This window comes from Choristoneura fumiferana, chromosome 5, assembly GCF_025370935.1.
Source record: "Choristoneura fumiferana chromosome 5, NRCan_CFum_1, whole genome shotgun sequence".
Lineage (NCBI taxonomy): Eukaryota > Metazoa > Arthropoda > Insecta > Lepidoptera > Tortricidae > Choristoneura > Choristoneura fumiferana.
The window spans coordinates 12,493,292-12,509,896 of NC_133476.1; the positions used below are offsets into that span (position 1 = coordinate 12,493,292).

Consider the following 16,605-nt stretch of genomic DNA (forward strand, 5'->3'; position numbering starts at 1 on the left):
TAGACAATGACAACAGAATATTTAGTATTTCGAAAGTTACCTATATAGGCTGGGATGATTGTGATGAAGATGCTTTAAATTAGACAATTTCCGAAACCCATTCCAATACCTCCCACTACACGAATTTGGTTCCCGACCCAAGTTTAATGCTTTTTTTCCAGAGATGTGCGAAGATGTGCTAAGTGGAATGAGTTTACATGAACCAATAGAAACGCTTCATTTATCTATCCTCGCACAGCACATCCCTGGTGGAAACAGCTGATCGGAGCGAGAACCGGTAAATGAAGCATTTCCATTGTTTTATGAGAAACACATTCCTCGCAACATCCTATGAAACTCTGGTGTAGTATAACCGATGTGTAGGTTACCTGTAGCGAGGATATGGCGGCCTCGTGCAGGTCCTTGCAGCGCGCGAGGGCGCGGCGGCGCAGCGGCGCGGGCAGCGGCGCCAGCTCGCCGCGCGCCGCCTCCAGCAGCCGCGCCGCCGCGCCGCACACGTGCGTCTCGTCCCCGCACCCCAGCCACACGCGCTCGTTCACAGATACTAGTCTAAATAAACATTGTGTGTTAAAAAATTACTGGCACTGAGGTAGATCTTAGGGCCTCTAGGCTGGCACGCATCTGCAATTCCCTTGCAAATGTTTATGGGCGTGATTCTTACCATCATGAGACACTGCTGTTGCCATCAGTCGTATAAAAAAAAATTGTGTAAAAAAAACATTTTAAGCTACAAGCTTTTTAAATTCACTTACAGGTCGATTCACAAGAGCTGCACGAAATTGTATAAAACACTTTCAGGAAAATGACATTTTCATGGTTGTTTGAAGTGTATTGAAATAACCATGAAACATGATGAACATGATGTTCTGTTGAACGCTAGCTCAGAACGTGTATATGCTTATTCAGTATTTGTTTTGGAATACTTTACCAATAGATACAGCACAAATTATTTTTTTTACAAAACAAGAATGGTTCATCAAAGCGTAATTTGAAACTTTTTTTGTATATAATTGTAATCGGTTTTTTTGTTTTATCCAAAGAGGAATGTGTTCATTTGTAAAGATGATTAATGATTTAATTGTATTATAATTATTTATTGCATCCAGTTCTGCATTATTTTATTTGAAGTATGTGCACTACTGCTATCGAATAGCGATGTAGCATCGCTGGCAATAGGGCACGTGCTTTATTGTATGATTATGCTCAAAATGACGTATAACCCATTGCGATTGTTCGAACGATCGAGTGATGTTTTCACTTCATTTAGTTCATTCGTGCCAGCTTTTGTAAAACGACCTGTAGTTGTATTGTCATACAACCAAAACATATCTGTACCAAGTTTAAAGTCGATTATCTGTTGGAAATACAAGCTACGCAGTGCAACGTGGAAAGTGAAGTATTTACTCAGATACGGCGTGATGCATAATCGCGAATCTTTTTGCGTCCAAAATAATGATCATGACAATCGTCAGTGCTACGAGACGGAGATACGTACGCTAAAATTTTACAGGTATACTCACCCTAGCGGAATTAAATCAAGCTTAAAATAAAAGTAAATTACATTATGGTTAAATTGTTACTCACTTAATATAAATATCTAGCACTTGCTCCATTGATACTCCAATGTTTAAAATTGTCCTAAAGACCATGCCCTGGTCTGTTTGAAGTTTGCATGCCAATATTTCCAGTTGCCGCGTAATGAAATCTGTAACAATATCCACTTACAGATAAGGTACACCAGCTTGCGTATACTATTATTTTGTGACTTGTATATACATATATTTTATTCCAAGGAAGATTGCTGTAAACACACACACGATAGTTGGTGATTTCAATACTTTTAATGAATATAAGATTAAGATTAAGAAATTAAGAAATGAATATGTATATAAATTATACATAAAAATTAATTGACGATCACCACTTTAGAATGGCGGTATCTAATTGGTTCGTTTTTTTGTTGTGTTTGTAGCTGTCACAATATTTAAATGAAAAAAAAATGTTTGAAAAATTTCACAGATAATTGAAAAACTTGGGTTACATTTTTGTACAAATAATCATTAGCACATAGCCGTGCGAAGCCAGGGTGGGCAGCTGGTATGGAATGATTGTAAGGGATGTTTTATTGGAGGTACAAACAAACCCGTGATTTTTGATCAGCAAGTGACTATGTACTGTTTCTAGAACATTGCACTACGGCCAACTTTACTTCGCGCACCTATGGTGTCCTAGTTTGAACGGTCTCAATACTTACACAGTGGGAAACAATGTCCAGTATTGACATACTCGCGGCCCAGTGAGACGAGCTTGCTCAGTACAGAGGCTAGGCGGTCATCGGGCGACGGCAGGGCGCGCGCCGCCGCCTCCGCCTCCGCCAGGATATTACTCCAGATGTTCTCGACCAGCAAGTCGTCGTTGTGACCGGAACACTGCACGATGGCGAGTTTGCACTCCCACAGGTTGTAGCGATCCGCGTACTCTTCGTACAGCTGTGAAAACAATACGTTTAATCGTCAATTCATAGTTTTCAGTAGAGATTGATGTCAAAACTGCTATAGTATTGCGACAAGAGTTCAGTTTGATTGTAAATGTATTCAGTACGCGAATTAGAATTTTAAATAAGCAAGTAATGGTAACCTTTCTAGGCTTCTTCGCTGCCTAATCCTTGCAATTTGCTTCGCGAAGGTAATAAAAAAACCAAACCACTAGGGCAATCAATCACTGCACTCTTTTGGACAGCCCAAGGTCAAACTCGACAGTAGTTTCCACGGTAGATCGGGGAAAACTCGCGTAGGGTGACACTCGCGCGGGTGTCCGCGCGGTGTGTTGTCTCAACAGGTTTCAAGTTTCAATAGAGCCGCCCCCCCCCCTCACCTGCGTGATGTCCAGCAGCTGGTCGTGCAGCCGCTGCAGCAGCGGCGGCGGCGGGCGCAGCGCGCGGGGCAGCGCGGCGGCGGCGGCGCGCACGGCGGCCTGCACGCGCGCCACCTCGCCGGCCTCCTCCAGCCGGCGCAGCAGCTCGCCGCCGCCCGCGCCCGCGCCGCGCACGCACACCACGCCCGCGGACAGCCACGCCATGCGCTGCGACAGCGTCGCGCCCGAACTGCAACCATCAACAACATTTATACCTGCCGTAAAGCGGCAAGAAGCGAAACTCTAATTTTAATTTCAAGAACACACAACGGCGGATCCAGGGGGGAGGATCATGGGCTGGGTCTAGGACAATGGTAGATATTTTTCTTAACTCATTGATTTTAATATCTTCTTTTATTCAACTGGATGGCAAGCGAGCAAGTGGGTCTCCTGATGATACGAGATCACCACCGCCCATAGACACCTGCAACACCAGGAGGATTGCAGATGCGTTGCCAACCTAGAGGTCTAAGATGTGATACCTCAAGTGCCAGTAATTTCACCGCCTGTCTTACTCTCCACGCCGAAACACAACAGTGCAAGCACTGCTGTTTTCGGCAGGATTAGCGAGCAAGATGGTGGTAGCAATCCGGGCGGACCTTGCACAAGGTCCTACCACCTTCAAACTTCGGCTTCGGCTTCAAAAGGAAAAAAGGATTGAAATAATTTATTGAATCAGGCGTTACTTCGCGGAGTTACATATCAATGGACTAAAAGGATTGACTTTGTTTTTTGATCAATGTTATTCTACAATAAGTTTCAATGTTTCATTAGCGAAAAATAACTAAAATTTGATTATGTTATGTGACCCCCCTAGCTGTAAAGCAGCTAGATCCCCTTGAGAAAATAGTTTTTCTATAGTCTCGTCTTATCCCGTTACGCGGGTCGGCTTTCCTAATCATACAACCTCATTTGTGTCACTGGCATGCATCTTTTATGTCCCTCTGTAAGGGTTTTCACAGAGGCGAAATATCGCTAGATGGCGTTAGGATCGAGAGGTCCGTTTGACGTTTGCTCGTGATTGGTTAAAAAACTAAATGAGCCAAGCGCAAGCAAACGCCAAATGGACCTCACGATACTAACGCCATCTAGCGATATTTCGCCTCTGTGAAAACCTTGTCTGGTGCTTTGACATCTTCCTCTTCCCCTCTTCTTCGAACAACAAGGGTACATTTCGCGGCATAATCATCTGCTGTTTGAAATACCATCTCAGTACCATATTCGCCTCTGACAGTCTAGCTCGTGTGCGTACGTGATCAAACAATAGTTACCCAGGTCTAGTGGCCAGGCCTTCGAGCACGTTTGCGGCAGCGAGGTGGTCTCCGCTCTTTTCGAGCACCTTCCACAGAAGATCCAACAAGTGTAAGGCCGCAGGCGGTGACGCTGATCGCGCCGCCGCGTGCAAGTAAGTGCGCAGGGAGTCCGGTGGGGCTGTGCCCAGTGAAAGCAATTCTGAAACAACAAGTGACGTAAACTCTTCTAATTATTTTCTATTTGTTCAGTACTGTCCGATTAAAGCTAGCGACTAAACTTAGCCATTAGTCATCATGACTAATGCTCATAAGCTCATAACGTTGGTGCGTTTCGTACGTAGGTGACGTTCACAAAAAGATTGTTTTTTTAGAGTATTTTTTGCATTTTTTATTTCAACTCCAAATATGTTAAGTACTTTTACGGTCATTCCGTGAAATCCAACGACAAACTGAAACATGGATGTACAGAAAAAAAAAACAGAAAAAGTGAGCTTTCGCTGCTTAAGTGACCAAGAAAAAAAGCAGGCTGAAATGTGTGGTGCATGGGAGAAATTTGTGTCCTGTCCAGTGGCGGTGTAGAGGTATGGCTCGCAGCACGGAATACTGAGGACCTGGGTTCGATTCCCAGCACTGGTCTCTTTTTCTGGATTTTTTCCTGTGCATCTGTTTCAGTTTGTATTTTCGTTCACAAAAAGTTAAACACCTTAACGACGTAAGTTTTTCGTTGTGACACCAAAATTAACCATACAATTTTATGGGGTTATTTTCTTGTCATAATGGAACTTTTTCCAGTCAGTCGATTTCTTTCGTAACACAAGTTTTGCTTACTTTGAGATTAGGTCGATTAGTGTGAAGTGTACCGTGATATTTATTTTATTCAGTTATTTATACGCAATATGTAAAAACTGACATTATTCGTTTTAGCGTTTAGTAGATGTACATCAAAAGTGTGTTGAAAAATTAATTTTAAATAATAGAAACAGCAATTATTATAAGAACAATTTCCACTTACCTGAACCTAAGTTTTTACTGACTAGCCACTCGTAGACAGCTACGTGTAGCAACTCGTCATCTCGCGACAGACAATCCCAAACTAATTTCCTACCCTAAAATATTACAAAAAACAATTAATATAACAGAAAATTGAGTATACCTTTGAGTAATAAAGGTTATTATTTATTTATAATAAAGGTTACCTGATAGTTAGCGTCGGCAGCTGATAAACTAAGTGTATTATCGTTAGCCGCCTGCCCACGCGACGTATTCAGTACTCCCGTTTCATTGGCATATGATTCAGAGCTCCTCTCGTACAGTCTTTCTAACGCATTGCATACTTCGCGATAAATCTCCATCCTAAAATAATAGTTCTTTTGAATGACACGCAATAATCATCTCAATGATAATAATGGGCCATTTACGAGAATGGGCCCTTAATTTTAAAACATATCTGTACAACAATTCTGAGTGCGCCCTTAGTTGTTGAAGGTACATCAGTCATGCGCAAGTAAGCAACTTCTACAACACAGCAAGCCAAATGTTAATTTTTTATTGTTTGTGCGCGCTGCATTTACCTTCTATAATAAATAAGTTGTCCCTCCCTGTCTTGAGAAGGCTGGTCGCTCTTATAAAAGTGCACCGCTTTATCCTGCGGGTCTAACTTGCTCCCGCACGCGACACATAGATCCACGACACCAGAATAGAATCCTGCTGATACAAGTTTTGAACACACCAGCGGCAAATTTACATTCGGAGCTACATCCTGAAAATGATAGATCTATAAGCGACCAAAGAGTAGTTTGACAGATTTTTCATTTCTGCTTTTCCATTTGATTGAACCGTCAATTAGAAAATCGTGTCGACACAGTATAGACAGGTTTATCAATCACATATTTTATTTCCTATTTTCAGAGAAAAAATCCGTGAATACCAATCTTACCTTACAAAGTTTCAAAGCGTGTTGGAGCATTTCTTCTCTCTCGGCAGGATTTTTTTGTTGCTTTGCAAATATCAATAACTCATTTGCCTGAAAAATAACATGGGTTTTCGTTATCTTGTGCCTAACGAAACTGGGGGTGTAAAACGAAATAAAGGAAAGAAGGATTTGTATTCTTACCTTGGAACACGTGGCATCTTCTTGCCTGTATAGAGAAGGGCACAGTTGCCTAAGTTTATGTGAGATGCCGTCGACGGACGCGTTATCCCTAAGGTAGCCAGCCACTAACGACCCGAGCAGCAAACAGGCCACTTCTTGTCCGCCCACTAAAAGTTCCCTGTTCAAAAATTACAATATCTTACTAATATTAAAAACGCAAAAGTACGGATAGATGGACCTTTTTTTGTCAAATAGCTGCCCTATCCATACCTTTGTTACTCTTTCAAGTAAACTCTCTTGAAGTTTATGTTATTTGGCACAAGATACTTTTATTTTGAAAAATGTAGTTGCCACAGGATGGCGATAGACGAATTTATCTCATACAAAGGTAACAGTTTAAGATACACCAGCAATATCTGGTTCATAACACCTCAACTGGGAAATTTGTACTATGTCGCGTTAGGATAAGGAAGGTTCACTTCCTAACTAAACATTTGTGCACCTTGTGGTGTTGCGTCAGGGTTCAATAATAATCAGTTAACGTTTATGAAACTTAACATCAGATCATTAAGTGATATATAGATCAGCATCTAACCTGAAACTGGCTGCTTGCAGCGCACTCTGTTGTTCTGGCGGAAGACTAGCGGCAATCACGTGGAACTGGTGCTCGCAGAGGACTTTCCAGAGACTAAGCATTTCTATCGCCATCGCTAAAACAAAATGAATATTTAGAAAACTGATCTGATATTTTGAAACAGCATGGAATACAAGTTATACGCAAGTCAGGAAAAAATATAGCTTGAATGTAAGATGGAATATCCTGAACCTGATTAAGAAATCCGAAACACTGTTTATCTTAACATAATCCGGAATTCTTCATATTGCCTTCAGCACTGCCTGGCAGTGAAACGTGTACGTAGGTACGTATATTGATAGGTTCCACTGCTAGTCAAATGCTTCTTCTCAGAATTAAAGGATTTTGGGATATGGAAGCCGGATTGCGAACATAATAAATTGTTTTTATGAAAAAAAAAGTATTAGCCTAGTTTAAGGCTAGATAATTTTAGGCTAGCTCAGGCTAGCACCGAATAAAAAAATTGCCATGAATTTCTCTACTAGCCTTTCTGTATTTAGGACACGCCACTGACAGCAACTTTGAATAAAATAGAAAAAGTACATACAGACGAAAAGTTTGAGAGCGTGCAGCGAGGAGTTTTCATCGGAAGGTTGCGTGGGCACGGCTCGTTGCAGGAACATATCCACACGCTGAAGCCGCTGTACTGTAAATGCGCAGTCCTCACCAGACACTCGGCTCGACATCTGGCAGTCATAATAAAAATAAAAATAAATGTTTAGTTCTAAATTGAGCATTTTTTAAGTTTTGACATTTATTTAACATTCATTTCACTTCACTTGTTGCTGATAAATATTCTTGTCAAACTTAATAGGGAATATTAGAGCGTATTTATTTTTGTTAAAACAGACCTCTTTGTTTGACAAAGCAAATGTGAAATAATGTGTTAAATACCATATCTTAAAATACGAAAATATGGACATTTTAAATTGTCAATAAGACATGTTAGTCTAATTATACATGTACTTAATTAATCGTGCTGCATGTCGGATCTATGTCATGTAGGTAAGTAAGTACAATGACATCAATCATATGATACGATGACCATAGAACTTCCGAAGTAAATTTAATTTTCTTGGAAGGAGATGATCGATAGTGACGATTTTTACATTTATTTACGAATAAATTTTTGTTCCATGTTTACAGGGTTATTGGTAATTCGACGTATTCCCGTTAGGAGGTGATAGGGGTGACTATTTGCGAAAGTAAGTGTAATAAAAGTAGTGGTTCAAAAAGTGGTACAGTCGCCATCAGATATTTCGGAGCGGCCAAGGTGTTCCAAAATATAGGAAACATGAACTCTAATGCCTTGAGAATAGGGTACGTGCTCCGATATTTTTAACCATCTCGGCCGCTAAATGCCTTACAATAATACTTACAAATTCCTTATTATCGGGGGTCAGCGATTTCGAAACGCACTTCTGATTCCAGATGGGCGCTAAAATTTTGCCAACGTAGATATAAATTCCGTTGTGTTTCGCGCTGAATTCTACCTGCATCGGGTAGTTAGAATCTCTCTGTTGCTGAGTCACGTTCGCCCCGAAACTTTGATTAAATGAAGGGCTCATGGCATTCTGTTGGTACTGGGGCATCATGGGTTGGTTGGGTGATCTCTGGTAGGATTGGTTCATTTGGTGTTGTTGGTAAGACTGGTTCAAGTTGGCTGGTTGCATGTGTTGCTGGCCTCTTGCGGTCATGGGCGTCGACATTTGGCGAGGTGAGAACTTTGGAGACGCTGAAATGTTTGGACATTTTGATAAAAAATATATTTTTTTAATTTCGATGTTCAGAGAATACTGTGTAATATTCAAGGACTTTAATTCATGAGCCACCATGGAACATTTCAAAAGAAAAGGCATAACGATTTTCATTATTAATTAATGCGATGTCACTATGACGTTTGCTGTGAAATGGTTCCATGGTGGCTCATGAAAGGCCTTGACTGTACACACTCACCTGTGTTACAACTTAGAATATTTATTATTCTATTGTCAACACCTACGAGAACAGCAGGCAAAACATAAGTTTTATTTGACGACCGGATAGCCAAGTGGTTAGAGAACCTGACTATGAAGCTTGAGGTTCCGGGTTCGATTCCCGGCCGGGGCAGATATTTGTATAAATAAATAAATAAATATCACGGGACAATTCACACCAATTGACCTAGTCCCAAAGTAAGCTTAGCAAAGCTTGTGTTATGGGTACTAAGCAACGGATAAATATAATTATATAGATAGATACATACTTAAATACATATTAAACATCCAAGACCCGAGAACAAACATTCGTATTTTTCATACAAATATCTGCCCTGACCCGGGAATCGAACCCGGGACCTCAAGCTTCGTAGTCAGGTTCTCTAACCACTAGGCCATCTGGTCGTCCATGAATAATACGAGTGACTTTGTTCTCGGGTCTTGGATGTTCAATATGTATTTAAGTATGTATTTATCTTATTTATCTATAATCCGTTGCCTAGTATCCATGGTACAAGCTTTGCTTAGTTTGGGACTAGGTCAATTGGTGTCAAGTGTCCCATGATATTTATTTTCTTATTTATTTATTATTTCAAAAAACATCATTGTTAAAGCAATAAAATATGTATTGTCATCGATATTACTAACTGATATCAAATTTTAAGTAGAAGCGGACCATTGAAAATTGGTAAAAATAGGCTCGATTTTTTTGTCTACATTGTTACTTAGTTTATTAAAGGGTGTTAATAAATAACCAAGAATTAAGTATGATAGTTAAATAACAACACAAGTTGCGTTATTGAAACAGGGTTTTCTGACAGGTGAAATACCGTTTATAGTAAGACCCCAGGTCTGTATGAACTTTACAATATGTTTGACCTCACGATTCTAACGCCACCTAGCGGTATTCCACCTGTTACAATAACCCTCATTCATACTAGCTCTATAGCATAGATTTCTCTTATACTTAATATCACTGACCTATAGTCGATGCAATTTGCGAATTCTGCTGATACATCGGCGCGGGCGTGGTTTGCCCGCCGTAAAGGAAGAACGCGCGAGTCGCCCACTCGCTTATTGAGAGGTCGCTAGTGTTTTCCTCGCAGGCCAGGTACAGTGCGCAAGCGCACGCTTGATCTACGCCGTGAAGCTGAAGACATGTTAACAGTTACACACGCATTAGGTGCGGAACCTTAAACATGATGCTTCAAATTCCAGTTGAAAGTGGAAAATTTAAGCGGGTCCCTTCAAGTATTGGATCTGATCAAAAGAACCTATGACGTTCATCGCTTACCGGTAATGATGTCTGTTCAGTAGAAGTTTTCGAAATCTTAAATGTTATTCATCAAATTAAGATTAACAGCAGGAGTTTGTTGTTACTTTGTCGAGGCATTGGTACAAAGCATACAAAAATTTACTGAGTTATAAGAATGATCGATTATGCCTCGCTTTATTAAACAGTGCCTGAAAAATAACAAATTCTTGAAAGGCCAAGAAAATGCCGATTCACCCACTTACTTGGAAGAAATCCTTGACAGCTTGCGCGTCAGGTCCCCGACAGTCGCGAAGGAGCGTTCGGAGTAGGTCCGGGGCTGCGCCCGCGGCCACTAGGGCTGCGCCGGCACCCGTCACAACAGCCCACCGCGACACACTCCAAGCATCTGATTGTGTGCACAAGTATTAACTTAGAGAAGTTTGCTTTAATATTTGACAATGTTATAATTACAGTCGAGTTCTTATACTTGAGAGCAAAAATTCAATCAAAAATATCTGAACATGCTTCTATGCCGTTAACAATAGAGTCGTGTTCACATATTTTTGATAATTTTTTTGCTCATAAGTTTATGAACTCGACTGTACATGTGTGACCCGTATACATTATCTTTCCCAGATCGTGTTTGTTAAGTTAGCCTTCCGCCTCCCATTCATACCTAAATCTTTTTCTGCCACACTACTAACATGCAGCTAACTTCACAAAAGCAAACGCGATTCGAATTGAAGAGGCACTCACCTTTCTTGGTAAGCAAAGCGGGTGACAACTGTGCGGTGTGCTGGCTCGGCAGCGGCGTGAGTGCCCACGCGGGCCCGTCGAGCGTCATCAGCGTGTGCGCCTCGCTGAACCCCGCGCCCGGGATGGCTCGCGACAGGCACCAGAGCGTCTCCGCCTCGCCGCCGCCCGCCGAACACACCATCAGTAACGTGCCTGCAGAACAGTAACAACTACAAAGAGGTTCCGAGACAGACAAGCACTTAAGATTGATGAGCCCGTCAAGCAGATTTGTGTACCATTTTTTATCATATCGTACCCAGTGCTTTTAAGGCCGCGTACGCATTATGCTGCTAACCTTGCGGCTTTAGCGCACCGTCTCCCTCTTTCAAGTTTTTTTTTTTATTCGACTGGTTGGCAAACGAGCAAGTGGGTCTCCTGATGGTAAGAGCTCACCACCGCCCATAAACATCTGCAACACCAGGGGTATTGCAGATGCGTTGCCAACCTAGAGGCCTAAAGGTGGGATACCTTAAGTGCCAGTAACTTCACCGGCTGTCTTACTCTCCACGCCGAAACACAACTGTGCAAGCACTGCTGCTTCACGGCAGGATTAGCGAGCAAGATGGTGGTAGCAATCCGGGCAGACCTTGCACAAAGTCCTACCACCTGCAAGTTTCGCTTGAGAGAAAGAAAGAAATACATTTATTTACAACACAGCAATATACAACACTACACAAGACACAACAATACCTATAAGTAGGATAGTATAGATTATCGAGTCTTTCAATGAGGCTCACAGGTGCACTTAAACCTCAAAAAAAAAAGAAAAAAAAGGATAGTATAGATAGGTAGTATAAGATAGATGTGTCATTGCGGTTGTGAATCGGACACTGGCTCAACATAATGCTGAGACGTTATGAACGCCCCAGTGCTGATTTTCAGCCAACACCGTCGGTGACCCTCTGGCCGCTATAAAAATATACTACACACTATTAACTATACAAATATAAAACTACATTAATTTATAAACTACGAAACATATTTATATTGTGACTTTTTTTTGAGAAAGAGACAGCGCACTAAAACCGCGCGGTTAGCCGCATAGTGCGTACGTGGGCCTAAACTAAAAACAGTGGTTTCAGTAGAGGAAATATTGCTTTTAGTAGCTCTGATACTTTTTTTTTGTGGCCCCAAGTAGATCACGAAATAGAAAACAAAGTTGGCATCAGGGTGACATAATATAAAATCGCACCAAGCACGCATTAGCATCATGTTGTAAATAATTTGACGTCAAGAGAGGGAAGTACAAACCACATTGTCACATAAAAATAAAGGTACCCTTTAAATATGATGAAAACTTTATTACTTACCATTTTCATAAACTGCACTATGCACTTGTTTGGGCTTGAGCACTGATGCGTTTGGGGTAAACCCGGGCGGCAGCCGAACATGCAAAAGGGCGAGGTACTGCGGCCGAATGGGCCTGCCCTGACTCGCGCTGCAAACAAACAAGTTTGTAACAACAGAAAACAGGAATAGTTTTGACTAAACATGTATGGCAAGCCTCTATAATTTTAATATTAAAAAAAGCCACATTTGCACAGCAGGACATCAAAGGCTGAAGAGAAAGGAGTTTGTAAGGGACAGTTCGCCTTTGCACATCTCTTTCTCTTATTATCTATTCATTTCATATGTTATATATACAATAAAGAGTTATGAGTTATGACAATACAATGCAATATGTAGTAAATGAAATTATACTTACTCTCCACTTTCTGTACTGAAATACAATCTCGCTCCAGCTTGAGTGACTGCTACGAGATTGAAATGTTCTGATTCGGAACTATCCACAGCTGATATTGCTATGACGGGTTTGAAATTTGTTGCTTCTAAAGTTCTGCAAACAATATTTTAATGTAAAATATACATTAAATACAAAAATATAACTATAAATAATAGGCTTAAGCTTTCACTATACTTTATTGGTTTGCCAACAGATACAACACTACAAAACTTACAATATAATCTTATGGCATAATGTAAAAAACAGTGTGTTTATTCAATTTTAGGCAAACACATCATGCACGCATAACATTAATAATTCGTTAACCGAGCAAAGCGACGGTGAGCATGCTCCTGTCTCACTATTTATATAAAGCAAACTTCCTGAGACTGGGAAAACAAAAGAAATGCATAAAGCGCATAAATTCATGTAACTGCTTAGGTACTTAGACAATTTTAGTTTCAAATTAGTTACAAAAATGTTTACTTACTTTACTATATCTGTAGCAGAAGACACAATTTTTCCCTGAGTTAACCTCACAACCCTGCTGAGACTATCACCATTCTGACCTAAGTCAAACACCTCTATGCACCCTTTCTCACTCAGCGTGTATAGGATATTTCGGGAATTGTCTACCTCTATCTTGACTATGGGGTCTTCATCATACAAAGCCGCATTTAGAAATGATGGCACCAGGAATGATAAGGCACTTGTTGAATGGTTTATTTTACTACAATGTTTACCAAACCATCCCAATTGAGCCTAGAAAAAAATTGCTAAATGAATATTATATTAAACTGTAATATGATTTTAACCTGGTGTGGCCCAAATGTGCAATAGAATGTACACTAAGTTCAAGAGAATTACGGACTATGGACATGGACAGGTATTATAACGTTACACCATGTCAATTTGACTTTTTACTCAAAATAATTTTGATCGCTTTGACAATTTTTTACAAATATTTATACAGTGGGCCTCAAGACATTAAATCAACAAGTACCTGGTAAGTTATTTCATAGAGGCAGCCATCTTTTCCGCCCATGAAAATTCGTCCACTTGAAGTTGATTTTACAGACATCATTGAGACGCCATCTGTGGGAAGGACAAATACTGGCTCCGGAACCAGATGCATCTCCTCAAATGCTGTCCCTTCACTTTTGCTTGAAGAAAAGGTTACACCTGAAATGATGTGCATTTTTAATGGTGAGATAGGTCAAAATCGGCTTGCATACTTATTGAAAGTCCGAATGTCAATTGCTTGCCATAACTCTTTTTCTCTGACTCCAATAATTGTTAAGAATTGTTATAAAAAAAACTTAACCTAACCTATGGTTTTCTATAGGATGACAATTAAGAAACTTCAGAAAAATTTAAGATTTCACTGGGGAAAAAATTATGACAAAAGATGCTTCAGCCAAAAATTATGGTATGACTAGCGAAGAGTATGAGAACTTTGGTGCTCCCGGTGAGATACCTCAGGACTCTAGCAATCTAAGGCCTGTATAATGTATTATTTGTAATTTGACTAGTTTGAAATTTTTCTGTATTCCACAGTGCAAAGGTATGTTGTATTTGTGGTAGTTAGTTAGCCAATAATCCATTTATCACTATTCCATGGACACTGCAATTTTCTGGGACAAAAACTTCATGTAAATAGGTTCAGTAGTTTAAGGGTGATAAGATAACATTCTTTTACTTACACACAACAACACAATGACTCTATCTAGGCAAGCCTCTCTAAAACCACTATAAAAATTTGCTTTTCAATGAAGATTTTGGCAAACCTTACTACCTGGTACCTACACAGTCTAATTCTTGCCCAGGATCTAGCCGTATACTTAAGTAGACTATTAATAAAAAGATTCTTACCTAAAACTACAATTTCAACAGTTGTGGTAAGTACCAACAGGTACTTGACAAAGCTCTGGAATACTCCAGGCTTTGGTTTCACCAGTCCAACACTGACTATGGTTTCACCCAGCCCATCAAAGTAGGCTACATCACTGCCATGCTCGAAGGCCCACACATATATGTTGCTGTCTATTGTAAGCCACACTCTACTTATTTCTGGAAACACTCCCATCAAGCAATGACATTGCATATCTGATTTCAAGGTTAAGGAATAGAACAAACTATTTTCTATTGAAGACTGAAATAAGTTAGGATCAATATTGTAGTAACCAACAGACAGCCCATTTATAATGACATTCACATCCCTTTCAGGGATAAGTTTCCCTTTGCACATCTCTTTTTATATTTTATGTACAATAAAGACACAATTACAATATAAAACAATACATTGAAGGGACAGCAATAGGTATTTGATTGTTAAACAGGGTTGGTTGATATAACCAGTATTATATTGGTAATATAAGTTTGTGTTGGGACTTTTTCTATGGTTATTACAAACAATATGTCATTATAATTGCTGTTGCTGTAAACGGTTTTGACTGTACTGATGTTTTTAAGTGTAGTTGACTATATTGCACAAACATTTTTTTTTATTCGACTGGATGGCAAATGAGCAAGTGGCTCTCCTGATGGTAAGAGATCACGCCCATAAACATCTGTAACAAGGGTATTGCAGATGCGTGCCAACCTAGAGGCCTAAGATGGGATACCTCAAGTGCCAGTAATTTCACCGGCTGGTGACCGGCGGGTGTGACATAGCCATAAAATCGAACAGAATATAAATATGAAAAAAAAACTGAAAGGCACTTGTCCCACTGCCGGCAAGTAGCGAGTGTTCTTAGTATGAAAAATTGGTCACTCGGCAATACAAGTGATAAAATTTGCCTACTAAAAACACTCTCTTCTCTCCGGCAGTGGGACTAGTGCCTAAGACTTATAACACATTTATTCAGTCAATAATACTTAGCTAAGCAATGTTAACTCAACGGCAAGAATTGTAAAGGATACGCGCAAAATGTTCCATAATTTCTGGGGGAAGTGGGACCTTGTTCAAGGTCTTCAGTTGCGACAAACTGGGATGATTGAGCAGTGCTGCTAGGTTTCTGTAGTCCCCGGCGTTTAGACCACTGCATGTTGGTACCCTTTGAGCTGCTATTCCAGTAATCTGGAATTTATTTTGGAATTTATCTCAGAATAAACATGTGAAGTGTAAATATGTGTATAAACTGCGATTCAATAAAACGTATGAAATATCTTTACTTTTATCCAAACTCTGAAGAAGTCTTAACAATAAATACCTCTAAAAACGAAGGGCGCGAATTATCAGCGTTTATGTGCCGGTCCAGGGTACACCCGGCTAGTTCTAAACACTCCAGTTGCATCTTAATATTGCTAGCGGGATTAGGCGCGTCAGCTATGCCCACAACACTCGGCATCTAAAAAACATAACCACTATCACAATATCACTAACAATCAGAAATGAATACCTATGAAAAATTCATAATTTTTAGGTTAGCCTAACAGAAAGCTGTCAAAATCGGAGTCAACATTTACCTTTTTCTTTTAACTTGTCACATTTAATTAGAAAATAATCGCTACAAGTTTTCAGTGTTAATAAATAACTGCTTAATTTTTTTTTTGTTACAATCAATATTACTTTTGAGAAATTATTTACTTTGAAATAAAATTGTACAAAATAAACCTGAGGCAGTTACTGTTGAATTATTTATCAGTGCTACCAACTGAACTATCCAACCAATCTGACAGTGTATTGTTGCCGCACTTCGAAAATATCGTTCGTTAAATAGATATCGTAGTTATTACATAAAAAAATGTCTCCTTAAACTCACTAAAGCTTGTTACACATTTCCATCGAAAAATGTTAAATAACGTCACTACTTTGAAAAAACTTCGTTACACTGTTTAATACGAGAGCGAGAGGGACGGTACCATACGAACTTCGAGTTTCGTAGTAGCCCTGCGGTATCATAGTAAAGTAAAAGAGAACAAATAGGTCCACTCCGACCCTTTAGGAGACTTAACTGCCTAC

The 16,605-nt window shown here is 40.0% G+C and overlaps 1 protein-coding gene across 2 annotated transcripts in view; it reads right to left on the reverse strand.

Annotated features, from left to right (window-relative positions):
• Positions 1-16,220, reverse strand: part of Nup154 (nuclear pore complex protein Nup154) — a 17,064-nt gene extending 844 nt beyond the window's left edge. Inside the window, exons 1-24 of one of the 2 annotated variants that reach the window (XM_074087957.1) lie at positions 16,110-16,220; positions 15,854-15,991; positions 15,564-15,720; positions 14,514-14,747; positions 13,645-13,823; positions 13,132-13,403; positions 12,624-12,755; positions 12,229-12,356; positions 10,880-11,071; positions 10,387-10,529; positions 9,850-10,018; positions 8,272-8,627; positions 7,440-7,578; positions 6,854-6,968; positions 6,280-6,436; positions 6,103-6,189; positions 5,738-5,925; positions 5,363-5,519; positions 5,179-5,272; positions 4,185-4,365; positions 2,875-3,103; positions 2,255-2,489; positions 1,585-1,705; positions 369-549 (exon numbers count right to left, since the gene is read on the reverse strand). In XM_074087957.1, the coding sequence (XP_073944058.1) occupies positions 369-549; positions 1,585-1,705; positions 2,255-2,489; positions 2,875-3,103; positions 4,185-4,365; positions 5,179-5,272; positions 5,363-5,519; positions 5,738-5,925; positions 6,103-6,189; positions 6,280-6,436; positions 6,854-6,968; positions 7,440-7,578; positions 8,272-8,627; positions 9,850-10,018; positions 10,387-10,529; positions 10,880-11,071; positions 12,229-12,356; positions 12,624-12,755; positions 13,132-13,403; positions 13,645-13,823; positions 14,514-14,747; positions 15,564-15,720; positions 15,854-15,991 (3,984 nt within the window). In that variant the 5' untranslated portion in view covers positions 16,110-16,220. Of the gene's footprint in view, positions 1-368; positions 550-1,584; positions 1,706-2,254; positions 2,490-2,874; positions 3,104-4,184; positions 4,366-5,178; positions 5,273-5,362; positions 5,520-5,737; positions 5,926-6,102; positions 6,190-6,279; positions 6,437-6,853; positions 6,969-7,439; positions 7,579-8,271; positions 8,628-9,849; positions 10,019-10,386; positions 10,530-10,879; positions 11,072-12,228; positions 12,357-12,623; positions 12,756-13,131; positions 13,404-13,644; positions 13,824-14,513; positions 14,748-15,563; positions 15,721-15,853; positions 16,008-16,109 lie in introns of both variants that reach the window. The other variant, XM_074087958.1, reaches the window with a different exon arrangement.
• Positions 16,221-16,605: the final 385 nt, after the last annotated feature.